We start from the raw sequence: 13,966 nt of genomic DNA on the forward strand, positions 1-13,966 counted from the left end.
AGGGACACAGACTTCTTGCAAGGAGATGACATTCTCTGGATCAATTTCAAGGGAATCTACGAACTATACTAGCTGGACGCCCTCGACGTCTCTATTATGAGTTGCTGGATTTTGTAAGTATATCGTTCAGTTAGATTTTTTACTACGTCTCCTTTAACTAATTAGGTCATTGTATATAAGTAGACTATAGAAAATAATATACTCCCTTTTATCGTTGTAGAATGGAGATTCAAACGGCTCGACGGCGGGGGGTTTTCGATACTGGATTCATTGACCCTCGGAAAGTAAACGTCGCAATGCTCGACCAATATCCACAAGCCATAGAGGACAATCTCATCCATCTCCTGAAGGCGCAGCATTACAAGACGTTCATACTGTTGCCGTACAACACAGAGTTAGTTTAATTTTACTGTCTTCCTATACCAAATTTCATTCCCGTACGAACTTGCTAAGTGTTTCAAATGTAATGCATCCCACGCACATTGCAGATTCCACTGGGTGCTTTTACTCTTCGACCTGTCGGCCTGCACCGTCAACGTATATGACTCAATGGATAAAAAAGAGTCTACGTTTGACAAGGTTTTCGAACTTATAGATAGGTACCGTCATAAGTTCCTCTGTTAATTAAGAAAATCTTGTTATGTTAATTGCTACTACGAATCATAGCTTTAAACTCCATGTAGGGCTTGGTATCGGTTCCGTCATTTGGTCCGCGGCAAATGGAGAGAAAGACTTAGGCGGAAGTTCAAATTTCCTGTGAGTACACATGCTCTACATTTATATTTCTCCGATTCAAATACATACAAGTGTATATTAATTAGATCTCTCGTTGTTTGTCATTTATTTGTAGTGTGCAAAGCAAAAGCAGGGAACTAACTTGTGCGGCTATTACGTGTGAGAGTATTGCCACTGCCTTGCAGGCCAAATCATCACCACAAGAGAGCTCGATGTACGTACAAATAAATTCAAAATTTCATTACGTATCGATTTCTTGTTTAATTACTAATCAATTTCATACATTCATATAGTTTATTCGCATGAGGGATAACCTGACCACACACAAGGAATTTATCGCGGCGGTTCAAGAACAACTCATGGGATTCATCAACGAACAAATCCTTGATCCCAAGGGTGAATTCTACTACGACGGAAACACAATTCATAGGTCCTTAGCTTCTGAGCTAGCGACTACTACTACGTCGAAATCGTAGCTAGCTAGGACATATAATGGATTGTAATTAATACATGACTACATATGTTTCTATATGCATGTGTACACATTTTCTATAATGTAAATATATTTTGGTCATATATATATATATATACATATGCATTTGCATAACATATATATGTATAAATACATATATATTATGCATGTACATATGTATTGAAACATATATAAATATAATATAATATATATATATGCATATATTATATATGCATATATATGTACTGAAACATATATATGCATGGTTTATATATATATAAACCATATATAAACCATGCAGCAACAGGGCCATGCAAAAAGAAAAGGTTAGCTTGATCTTTAGTCCCGGTTGACCGGAACTAAAGATCGATCTTTAGTCCCAGTTATTTCACCCGGGACTAAAGATAGCGATCTTTAGTCCCGGATTGGTAGTCCCGGTTTGGAAACCGGGACTAAATGGGGGTTACGAACCGAGACTACAAAGGGTTTCTCCACCAGTGGACACAATTAGATGCATTAGCTTAATTTGAAGAAGTGGTATCAATATATTTTATCTTACCACGTGTCCAGCTTCAAGGATCCAATAGTACTGCAGGTTCTTGTATATCCTCCTGAAGGCAGTACTATCGTGACCGGGATAGCAGAAATAGTGCATGGGTTCTCTAAGCACTCTAAAGAAGTCATTTAGTCCATTCCATCTAAAATAAAATGCATTATTCGGTAAGAATTTTCTAGTCAAAGTATGAAATAAATGGGTAGAGGGAAAAAATACTTGAGCTTTTTGAGCCACTTCCTTGTGCCGATTGACGAGCATATTACGTCAAGCTACAGAGAGACATATTGTATAGAATAATTAGTTAGAAACTGTAAGTACTGCTCCACCAATAGGGGTGCAAATGCACCGATAGTGTTTCCACAAAATTAATATAACAATATTATTATTATTATTATTATTATTATTATTATTATTATTATTATTATTAATTTTTACCATTATTAAAATTTAGTTTTCTCTAATTTCTATCAATGTCTAATTGAAGTTGACAGTAAATAATTAAATTCATAAATATTAAAATTTTCCGGCCATATTTTGTAAAAGTAATAAAACATATAAGTACATTTTTTATTCCTACCTAATAACTTATATTAGAAACTATAAGTAGTTCATTGCCGGGTTTTATGGTTTAATCCTATAATTATATATAGTTCATCCCCACTAAGAGTTAATAATATTTCTCTCTTCTCCCATTAAACCACATCACCCCAATTATCTCTAGTCATTGGATGATAGATCTATAGTTCAAATTGTCTCTTCTTTCTTCTCTCATAACACCAAGTAATCTCAATCATTTTTAGACCTCAAAATTCATAAGTATCAATTTGTTTTAGTTTTAATATTCATATTTCATCTTATTTGTACATATTATGCAACTTAATTTTCCGTAGCAACGCGGCGGGGTATTTATCTAGTATTCATGTTATTTGGGATTTGCTAGCTTTGTGCAAGACTGATGATGACTTGTTTGGGTTGCGTGAAAGTGTAATTGTGCTGAACGTGTAACATACCCAACCAAACCCATGGCACAGATAAGCAGCTCGCACTGCTCAATAGTGTGCGTATAGCGCTGTGTTTAATATTAAAATCGGGTACTCGAAAAAATGTTGTTTGCTATAGGGTACTCTAGATAGCAGTATTCAAGATTAAAATCATTTTCTGTGCGATAGTGTGCGTATAGTGCAAGTTAAAGACAGTATGTTTGTATTAGTAACTGTTAACCTAGCTAACATTTAATACAAATGTTTTTTCTAGAAAAAAAACTATCCGTAAAAGACTGTACGTATGAAGCTTTGACGTTAGGTAGTACTCACTTGCCCATTGTACACTGTGACGTTGACACCCAGAGATAATAGCTCATCTACCTGCAATAACAAAGTTAATAAACTATATATATTAGCTTGTTAGCACCAAAAATTACATATTGAGAGAATATAAGGAATTGTGTGTTGGCTTACCTCGTTTATTGCTGGCTTCATGAATTCGTTCTCCAGCGCGTTGAAAACAGCGACCGTCGCCAGTTGCCACCTGCAGTTTTATAGAGTATGATTATTGCAGCTCACTGTGATAAATTTGACTATGAAGAGACAATCGAATACTGTATCTAACTAGTTCACGCTCACGTACACGAGGTTGTTGGGGATGATCTTGAGCTTTTCCTTGATGACACCGTTCATGATGCCCTCGATCGTGTTGGGGCCAGACGACCCCGACAAGTCCTGCCCGACAAACCTCATCAACGGCGATCCACGGACTTCTTTTTGTTTGTCCTCTGCAGCTAGCACTCGCAGATCTACGCCGCTGGTGTTAAACAAGAAATTGAAAATATTCTGCAATAGCAAAACCATTAAACATTTGTTGGTATTTGTTATAATTAAGCACAAAAAACTGCTAAACTCATATATCTGCAGTTTAGTTTGCATTATGTTAATGCATGAGCAAATCGAGTATTATTAACGTGAGCACATAGAGAGAGAGAGAGAGATACTTACAACGCCGCCACTACTTTTGTCGATCAGATCGATAAGGCCCGTGAACGTCTGCAGTGAGGCGGCGAACTGCCCCGCCGCGGATTGCTCGCTCACCTTCTCTGCCAACCTAATGCGTAGAATGTGATTTGATTAGAGACGAGCTAGCTAGCCGTTCAGATTCATTCAGAAAAGCACTCCTATGCAAATGTTAATTAGTAGTAGGGGTAGCTTAGCTTACTTGTTGGCATCGTCGATGGCGTTTTCGTCGAGCCTCGACACGTCGTCCAGAAGCCGTGCGTACGTGAGCTGCAAGGGCGATTGATTCAACCAGTTTGAGTTCTGAATAATACAGTAGCAGCTAGCAAAGAGATAGATAGACGTGTGTGGTAGTGTTCTGGTGTTGGTATATTTGTTGCTCACCGAGAAATCCGTCGGCGAGATCCACCCATCCCTGATAACAACACCTGTGTGCCAGACAAGTGGAAGAAAATTGTTAGGCATGATAAATTGGCAATGAACATACACACAGCTAATCAGTTATATTGATACATCTTTGTTTGGTTAATCAGTGGTAGAGGCAGGTTAGCTCATGGGGTGTATACATCTGTACCTATAATTATTTTTCACCGATACCAAATCTACACTCACTGACTTGGCTTGCTACTGGGCTGTAATGGGCTGCATATTGGGCTGGCTGGCTGGGGAGCTGGGGAAGGCTATGTGTGGGGCTAGGCCAGACGAGTAGGATGTACTAGGCCACGAGGGTTTAGAAAAATCTGAAAAATATATGTGTACTAGTAATTCACTAAAAAAAATTCTTTAATGAGTAGGGCTCGGGCCCAAGCTACTTCAGGCTCACTATTAGTCTGTACACAAATACAAATATAGGATATCTTTACTGCTCTAATACTAGCTGTCCAAGGTAGTAAAAAAACTATCTATCTATCTATCTATCATTATTATTATATAGTAAAAAAATCTATTAAACATCCTACGAATGCTCTTATATCATCATGAAGCATACCTATAAACGATATTAAGCCACCACATGGCACATTAGTAAATTAGAGAAAATACTTAGAAAATATGAAAAAAAAGAGAGGAAAAACCTCACCCTTAATTTTCCCTTAAGTTGGAGAACCAACTATTTATTTGGATTTGGTCTAATGCATCAGGCATATAGTTTGATCCTTTCACCCGAGAAAAAAAAAAACATGCTTGCACACCGGGATGCTCGGGCTAGCACTTCAATTCGATTAGGTCAATTGATTGGCAGTACGTTCCTTTGTTTGAATTATTGGATGATTTTACAAATAGTGTACAAATAAGTATCTCAAACAATTTTTATTCCATGGTCAGTGACTTCCTCTGAATGACTTGAATATAATATTTGGTAATTAAATAACCAACAAATAAGTATGCTTTAAATCAAATCAAACATTTCACTTACGATAACGTTAAACAACCTCTAGAACGCTCTTACAAACTTCTCTCACCGCCTATAATAAATTAGCTTCCAAATTATAGACAGTCATATAAACTCTGAGAAGAAAAACAAAACAAAACATCTAGCACTATTTTTTTTTTAATCAAACCACTGCAGGGACGCCCCGCAATTAAAATATTATATTAAAAGAAAGGGAAAAATTACAGATTTTCATTCACTAATGTAAAACATAATTCTCGATCACAAGAAGGATTGAGCCTATACAAGAAAAGGAGAAGATCATTTGTTTTTTTTTTAAAAAAAAGACTCCATGAAGTTCAACTTAAATCCGTTATCCCATTATTTGTATCCATTGATTTGATGGTAAGTACAATCCACAAGGACAACCCCTGCTGCCCCCCTCTTCCATTCTTCTTGTCTAGGTGTATTGGTTGGATTTGATGAATGTGAGATAGTTGTCCCAATAATTTTGTCATATAGGTATTTTTGTGCTATATATTACAGTCCGAGTTCTAAGGGACATTAAAAGAATTGGAATATTCTACAATATCATAATTATGGATAAAAAACCTATGTAGCCTTAAATTAATTATGGTCTTTAGAGAGAGAAACATAGATCTGTAGTATCCAGCCACCAACGGTAACACTCAGTCAAAAAAAAAAAAAACTCAGCTATAAGTACAGTGTCTCGATCATCCTTCCCCCCCCCCCCCCCCCAACCCACATTTGTCTCACTTATATATCCCTATATATATTTGCCAATTGCCAAGTCACAATTGTCTATGCAATGCTAGCTAATGCATCACATTAACTATAAAGATATCAATCATCAATCCACTAATATAATATGCCTGCCATCAAATAGTAGCTAGATTAAGACAGAGGGAGAAATTAAGCCATATATCTCAGTAATGGGGTTGCCATCGAGCAATAAACAGATAATAAAAAGAGTAATTCTACGGTCCTTGAGGAGGTACCATGAGGTACCAAAAATTTAGTGTAAAATTTAGTACATCATGATACCTTATAGTACCTAGGTACCAAGAGGTAACAAATTTACAATAGAAAAAATGGTACCTCATGGTACCTCCTCAAGAACTGTAAAATTGCTCTAATAAGAAAGCCATCTATTAGTAATGTGTTGTGTTTAAGTGTGTGATAAACTTCACCTATTGGTCAAATGGTCATGTGTTTCATTATATTCAGTTTGATTAATTATAAACCATACTCTTGATAATTGGACTTCGCGTGACAAAAATTGGCTCTTGATAAATAAACTACAGTCTAATGCCCATTTAGCAACTTAACTTGTCTCCATGAATACATGTTGGGAGCTATAGGCATTGATCTTGGTGATTCTATAGAGAGAAACCATATTTCCACTGTCACGCAGCTTTAAAACTATACATCCGGTTGTCAAATCCTCCAAGAAACTAGAGAAAATTCTTAAAGTTCTTAGAATAATAAACTAAAAAAAATATAAACCTTAATTTGTCGCAGAAATCAGTAGGGCCCCTTATTTTTAGACACGCGAACACGTTCCTTATCCATCCATTGAAATCATTGTAAACCCTTTCTTTAATTTATTCTAAAATATACTTAGGAAGCAACTCTATATTTTTGCATGTCGCAGCAATACTTTTTCATAAATTCAGTAATCCACAGTGAGGGTTAACCTGCTTTGTGTTGGTTTCTACTTAGGCAATTGAAATATTCAACTAATTTAAGTTTGGTCCTTTGAACAAAATCATAAACAAATGTCCAAAGCAACCCAAAATTAGCAAATCGATCGTTTAACCAAGAAGTCCCATATAGGTTAATCTGTTTGGTGTTGGTTTCTACTTCCTTTTTGTCTGCTCTCTATATATGCATGTTTGCACTCAAATTAAACTTTGTTATTCTGCAAACAAACACAATTACTACCTCCGAGCGTGAGGTCGAGGTCGCCGGCATGGATGGACTTGGTGAGGGAGACGCCAATCATGGCAGCGAGCTTGCCGCCGTAGGACTCCCCGACGTGGTACAGCGGGCTACACTTCAGGGCGGGTATCTCGTCGGGTAGAGCCTTGATGTGAGCTCGGCGGCGTCCCTGGCCGCCTGCAAGTCCGTCGTCGCCAGCGCGCTCGGGTCGTCCGCGTAGCTGTAGCCGACGCCCACAGGATGATCCTGCATCATGCCCACCATCAAAGATACTATCAGCGAGCTGGCTGATCAAAGACCGATCGATCGAAGAAGAAACAACACAAGCAGGGAGAGGAGAGGCAGTGCTACTGCTGCCAGCCCGACCACGAATATGAGATCAGCCTTCTTCAGCCATGACGTGTTGCGCGGCTTCAGGTCGACGTCCAACGGCCCAATCTCCAAGAAGTTGCCGCGTCCAACGCCAGATCCTCCCTGCTCAACACGAAGACGACGACATGCATCATAAGGGCACGTACAACGGCATTAATTAGCCGGCTCTCTCCAGTGCCACATAGACAAATAAGATGACGTGGAAGAGAGATGATAGATGAGAGAGAAACAACGATGCTATCTGTGACATCGCCGAAGCATCGGCTCCTCTCGCGCAAAAAACGAGCAGAGTTGAGGAGAGCCCACCATTGTAGAATTGGTTTTTGCTGCAGAGCTGGGCCTCCAGATCCAATGTAAAAAAAGCGCGCGGAAGAAATTTGGCGCGGGTGAGGGATCGAGATACGGGAGGGCGGGAATCGGAGCAGAGATGCGCGCCATCCAATTTCTTCGATCCCCAAATATGACGCTGAAATCGGCAGATCGGGTTCCAGTCCAATACATCGCTGCTACGCTCCTCCACCTCACTGCAGCCTTGGATCGTCCACCTCGCCACCAACGTTTCCCCTCCACCTCGCCGCCGACGTTGCTCCTCAACCACTCGCTCCATCGGCGTTGACTGTATGGCTGGGAGACGGACAAAGGTGGCATCGGTGCCTGAGACATCCTCTGCCGGTACCAACACTTCCGGCTTCCGCTTCACCTCAACTGATACCCCCGCTGCCACTGGTACCTTCCCTCCCTATCTTGGAATACCTCCCTTCTCTGCATCTAGGATGAGCGCGGCTACGACCGGCAGCCATATTTCCCCATCTCCTTCATGGATGCAGACGGACAAAAGCTCACATAAAGCTACTACGTCGGATTTGTCGTCACCACATGCAAATATGCAGAGCTGGTAACCACAAATCCCAGCAATAATCTCTGCTATCTTATGAAGATTCAGTTCTGCAAGTTTTCTGTTCTCTGAATGAAATTATTAAACGGTTGCCATGTTCTAGACTTGATATATTTTCTGAAATACAATGAGTAAAGCAATCCAAGATTTTCTGAAATACATCGTTTAAAGCAGTCCAAATAAATTGACATATAAATATTGGTATATAATCCATAAGGTTACTGTTTGTTCAGATAGGTATATAAAGATTATGTTATTGTACATCTTTGGTCATGCTGAAACTGAAGAGACATATATTTCCAATGTTATGTTATTTCTCTGTACAAACTAAGGTTTCTATATTTTTTGGGAGTAGGCATTTGTTTTTACAGATTATGAGGTTGTTACATGTTGTTTCTTCATGTACGTGTGTGTTGTTTCTTATAGGTTTATCTTAATGATCAATTGGTTATGGCACTGAAATTGTGAGCTTCTTGCAGGGGAAATGGTACACACCCACCTGGAGGATTCATGAGTTTTTTTCACAATCAGCCAAATATATCTCAACATTACAATTTTGTCGGCGCGTCTTCGCACTACACACCATTACATGCTAATGGTTCTTCGCCACCGCTTGCTAATGGTGCTTCTATGCCGCTTGCGACACCCACTCCACCCCCACTTACTGGGAACCAGGACCATGTCAATGTTGATAGTGATGATGACACTGCGGTCGCTCGGACCAAATTGAAGCTAAATTGGACCCAAGAGGAGGATGTCAGACCAGTGAGAATGATGCAAATTTTACTTGATTCGCATTGTGAATCTGTGTGCATAATTACACTTTCTTTTGTTATCTTTGTAGATGAGCGCTTGGTTGAACAATTCAATGGACCTAATTAATGGGAATGATAAGAAGGCTGAAAAATATTGGGGAGATGTTGCTACAGAATACAATAAAACCACACCACAGAATAGATGGAGAAGCCCAAAGCAAGCCAAGGAGCGGTGGCACAAACTCAACACTCGGACGGATCTGTTCCAAGGCTGTTGGTTGAAGGCTAAGCGCACATATACTAGTGGTTACTCTGAACTAAATGTGGATTGACATGGCCCATAAGTTCTATGAGGCTGATAAGAAAAAATTAGGACGGTTCGTCCTAATAGATGTATGGTACGCATGCTGTGATCAGCCTAAGTGGAATGCATATAATGATGCACTCAAGAGAGATCGTAAAAGGAAGTCGTCTGATAACAGAGAGATGCTTGGGCAAGCATCAGGACCTTCAGATGTTGAAGAAACCCCATGGCCAATCGGACAAAAGGCTGCTAAAAGGGCTGCACGTGAAAGCATGGGAAAGTTGAACGATATTTCTGATGCTGAAGAGATAGACAAGTTAGACCAAGTCCAATCTGATATTCACACAAGATGCATGAAGATGATGGAAATGCAAGAAGTTATCTACTCGTCAGGTTCAATCATCAAAGCTTTCTCAACTTGCTGCACGGGAAAATAGATTAGTTGCAAAGGAAAATAAGGATGCCAAGATGTTCGAGACCTATAGTTGTCTACTCGCACAGGACACAACTGGGATGGCTGATGACATTAGAGCCGAGCATGTCACTGCCATAAGGTGTTTGAGGAAGATCTTGTTTCCGGACTTATCTTGAGGTTAGTTAATAATTTACTGGAAATGATTTAATTGATTATGACCTAGATTACATATTAATCTACATATCATGTGACCTGAAATGTGATTTGATTATATATGATTTCATTGAACCTGAAATGTGGGCATGTTCTAGATGATATCTCTTCAAGTTGCTGAAATGATAATATAGGCTATAATGTTAATAGCTTGCTGTATGGAGCAGTGTTTCTTTAAGCTTGCTATAGGACTGTTATTCTATTCCCTATTATGTAGAAGTAATATTGAGCTCCGTGTCTTCAAAATTATTGCCTAAGTGGACACTTTGGCAGACAACAAAACAAGCTCCAATTCTGACTTTAAGATCAGTATCCGAAATTGAGCAGTGATTCAATCTGAAATTTGTGATTGTTGGGCATGTTTATCTTTTGAATTTGAATAGTATATATTGATATATTATCTCACTGAAGCTGAATCTGAAAATTTATATTTATGTAACTGAATCTATTTTTTTAGTATGTCAGGTAATAATATCTGGAAGATCTGTTCAATGTGGATCACATCTATGCCATTGGAAGAATGCAATGTGATTTGCTGCTGCACATGCAACTGGTCGATCTCATTGCCAAGCAAGGATAATTTACTTCCTAGTTATATGAACATGTAATAATTCACTTTGTTGCTATCTGAACATGTCACCTGGACCATGATATTCATTGCCATGTGATTTTTATATCTTTTACCTTGCCTCAAATAATGATACATGTTCCTATTCTAATATAAATGATGATTTTGTTTCCTTTATTGTGTGAACATGCTATCTGCATATCTGTATACATGTGGTTTAAAATTAGAACGATAGAACCAGTACATGTCGAGTCCAACAAACAAGTCCAATCTTCTACATTGTCAGACCATACGATGTCTCCCAATAATATCGACCACCTCGATGATGATGTCGTCGTCGACGCTGACCTTGCCATTGAGGATGATGCTGTCATCGACCTCGACCTCGACGATGATGCCGCCGTCGACGCCGACATCGACCTCGACCTCGACCTCGACGATGATGCCGTCGTCGACCTCGACCTCGACCTCGACGATGATGCCGCCATCGACCTTGACAACTTTCATCCTATGAATATATACAGCATGGATGACTTTATAGCTGAAGCAACCTTTTTGGATGAATATAGTGAACAGATTATTCTCAGGTTGAAGGAGAACATAACATCTGAGCCACCTCGTCGTCTACATCAAAGTGGTACAAGACGGTATATACCAAGAAACCGTGAAGCTAGCAATGCGGATCTTGTGGCCAACTACTTCTCCGAGTCTCCAATCTACACAGATAAGATGTTCCGTAGGAGGTTTCGGATGAGGAAGCCTCTCTTCCTACGAATTGTGAGTGCCCTTAGTGAATGGTCTCCTTATTTTACTAATAGATTGGATGCCACTGGTAGAGCAGGACATTCACCACTTCAAAAGTGTACGGCTGCTATTCGTATGCTAGCATATGGAACTCCTGCGGATCAACTTGATGAGGTATTAAAGATTGGTCCTAATACAGCTTTGGAGTGTTTGGGAAAATTCGCTGAAGGAGTCATTGAAATATTTCGCAAAGAGTACTTACGAGCTCCTAGGAGTGATGAGGTTGAAAGATTGCTACAGGTTGCTGACTCACGTGGTTTTCCTGGCATGTTAGGAAATATAGATTGTATGCATTGGGCATGGAAAAATTGCCCGGTCTCATGGTGTGGCCAATTTACTCGTGGTGACAAGGGAGTTCCTACCATGATTCTTGAAGCGGTAGCATCGAAAGACCTTCGCATATGGCATGATTTTTTTGCTACTGCAGGATCCAATAATGACATCAATGTGTTAAACAAGTCACCCTTGTTCATTGAAGCATTGAGAGGGGAAGCTCCTCGTGTACAGTTTAGTGTAAATGGGAACCAATATAACACATGGTACTATCTTGCTGATGGAATTTATCCAGAGTGGGCGACATTCGTGAAGACAATACAGCTTCCTCAAACAGACGAACATAAATTATATGCAGCTCGTGAAGAAGGAACAAGGAAGGATGTTGAGCGAGCCTTCGGTGTGTTGCAGTCTCGCTTTAACATCGTTTGTCGTCTAGCTCGGATGTGGAGGCAGGGCGATGTTATCAATATAATGGAAGCTTGTGTTATTCTTCGCAATATGATAGTTGAAGATGAACAGGAAATGGCTGAAATTCCTTTGGATTTAAATGAGAACCCAGGAGCATCGTTCGTTCTACCACCTGAAGTGAGGAACTCATCTGACCCCAACCCTTGCTTTGCTGCGGTATTACGAAGAAATTCATCTATTCGTGATCGTGCGAAACATATGCAACTCAAGAAAGATTTAGTTGCACATATATGGCAGCGTTTTGGGAAAAAGTAGAACTACTTTATGTAATGAAATAATGTAATTTAGCTTATCATTTGATTAAATAATAATTTCGGATGTGTGTGCTGGTAGGATGCACATCGTCTTCTTTTATATGGTTATGATAGCACGATGTAGCGTTAGTTCTATAGAGAAGAAATACAAATATATGTGCTGCTGAAATTTACATTTGATTACATGCAATGAATTTATTAGCTATTTATTACCTTGTATTAATAGAGAGTTGGTTAAAGAGACAGTTCTTTGTAGGTAGGAGTTTCTTCGCTGATGTGGAGTATAGAGAGAGACCACACCGAGCTCTACCTTTGAACATGCCCTAATTACTCTCTGCAAACAGCTGAAACGAAATGCAAACTACAAGCTAGCTACACCCTCCGTCCCTAAATATTTAACGCCGTTGACATTTTTAAATGTGTTTGACCGCTCGCCTTATTAAAAAAAATTAAGTAATTATTAATTCTTTTTCTACCATTTGATTTATCGTTAAATATATTTTTATGTATACATATAGTTTTATATATTTCACAAAAGTTTTTAAATAAGATAAATGGTTAAACATGTTTAAAAAAATTAACGGCGTCAAATATTTAGAGACAGAGGGAGTACTTAGTTAGAGCTAAGAAGCAGTACGTACCGGGCCGCCCTGAAGCCAGAGGATGGTCGGCCATGGCTTCCCCGGCGACGACGCACGATGCGGGCTCCTGTAGTACCACCAGAACAGGTGCGCCTCTGCAAACGCAATAGAGGAGTTAGGAGAGAGTGAGAGAGCTAGGAACGTGACGGTTTACGGAATGGAAGAAACCGGTCGATCGCGCGCGTACTCGGCCGGACTTGGACGTATCCCCAGCGCTCGGAGCCGTCGTTGGTCCCGCCGGAGATGGCAGCGACGCCGCCGCCGCTAAGCTGGAGCAGGGTGAGGACGCAGAGAGCAAGCGTCGCCATTCTCAGAGACTTGGGGGCTGATGGCGCGTGTGAGAGCGAGCTCGTGGCGTCGTCCATTGTCCATCCAGAGGTATAAGTAGGCTGTAAGAGTTGAGCTGATTAGCGTGTGTGTGAGTTTGAGCGAGCTCGTGGCAAAAGGGCACAGTACCATTACCATTCCCTGAAAAGTTTCTCCTTGTTAGTTAATTAACCTGGACGTGTATGTTTGAAAAGGACACAGTGCCGGCATCACACCGCACCGTTATAACTAAACATTTTGGGATTTAAATCCTTAACACTCATGTGATGTTTGAGCTATAAATGTCCAAGTTTTATGATTAGATTGACATTAAACCTAGTCTCTCCGTCCTAGAATATAAGAAGTTATAGGGTTGGATACGGTTATTAAGAAAGTAGGTAGAAGTGAGTGATGTAGGGTTGTGATTGGATAAGTAGTGAAGATAGGTGGGAAAAGTAAATGGTGGAGGGTTATGATTGGTTGGAAAGAGAATGTTGGTGGAGAAGTTGTTATATTTTGAGACAAATCTTGAGAGCTAAAAGTTGTTATATTTTGAAACAAAGGGAGTATATTTTTATGATAACTTTGTTACGAC

The 13,966-nt window shown here is 39.8% G+C and overlaps 2 protein-coding genes and 1 pseudogene across 2 annotated transcripts in view; 1 reads left to right on the forward strand and 2 right to left on the reverse strand.

The window, feature by feature from the left end:
• The window catches only part of LOC4333028 (serine carboxypeptidase-like 51), a 38,422-nt gene extending 24,995 nt beyond the window's left edge, over positions 1–13,427 (reverse strand). Inside the window, exons 1-2 of the mRNA XM_066308809.1 lie at positions 13,253–13,427; positions 13,066–13,160 (exon numbers count right to left, since the gene is read on the reverse strand). Coding sequence (XP_066164906.1) covers positions 13,066–13,160; positions 13,253–13,373 — 216 coding nt within the window. The 5' untranslated portion in view covers positions 13,374–13,427. The remainder of the gene's footprint in view (positions 1–13,065; positions 13,161–13,252) is intronic.
• Positions 3,062–7,355, reverse strand: LOC112938355 (serine carboxypeptidase-like 51; annotated as a pseudogene).
• Positions 11,352–12,569, forward strand: LOC136355791 (uncharacterized). Its single transcript, XM_066308811.1, has one exon. The coding sequence runs from the start codon at positions 11,352–11,354 to the stop codon at positions 12,423–12,425; it is 1,074 nt and encodes a 357-aa protein (XP_066164908.1). The 3' UTR covers positions 12,426–12,569.
• Positions 13,428–13,966: the final 539 nt, after the last annotated feature.

This window comes from Oryza sativa, chromosome 3 (genome assembly GCF_034140825.1).
Source record: "Oryza sativa Japonica Group chromosome 3, ASM3414082v1".
Lineage (NCBI taxonomy): Eukaryota > Viridiplantae > Streptophyta > Magnoliopsida > Poales > Poaceae > Oryza > Oryza sativa.

Excerpts from the sequence above, each read along its gene's own strand:
- LOC136355791 (XM_066308811.1), top strand. The coding sequence starts at position 11,352 with ATGTTCCGTAGGAGGTTTCGGATGAGGAAGCCTCTCTTCCTACGAATT.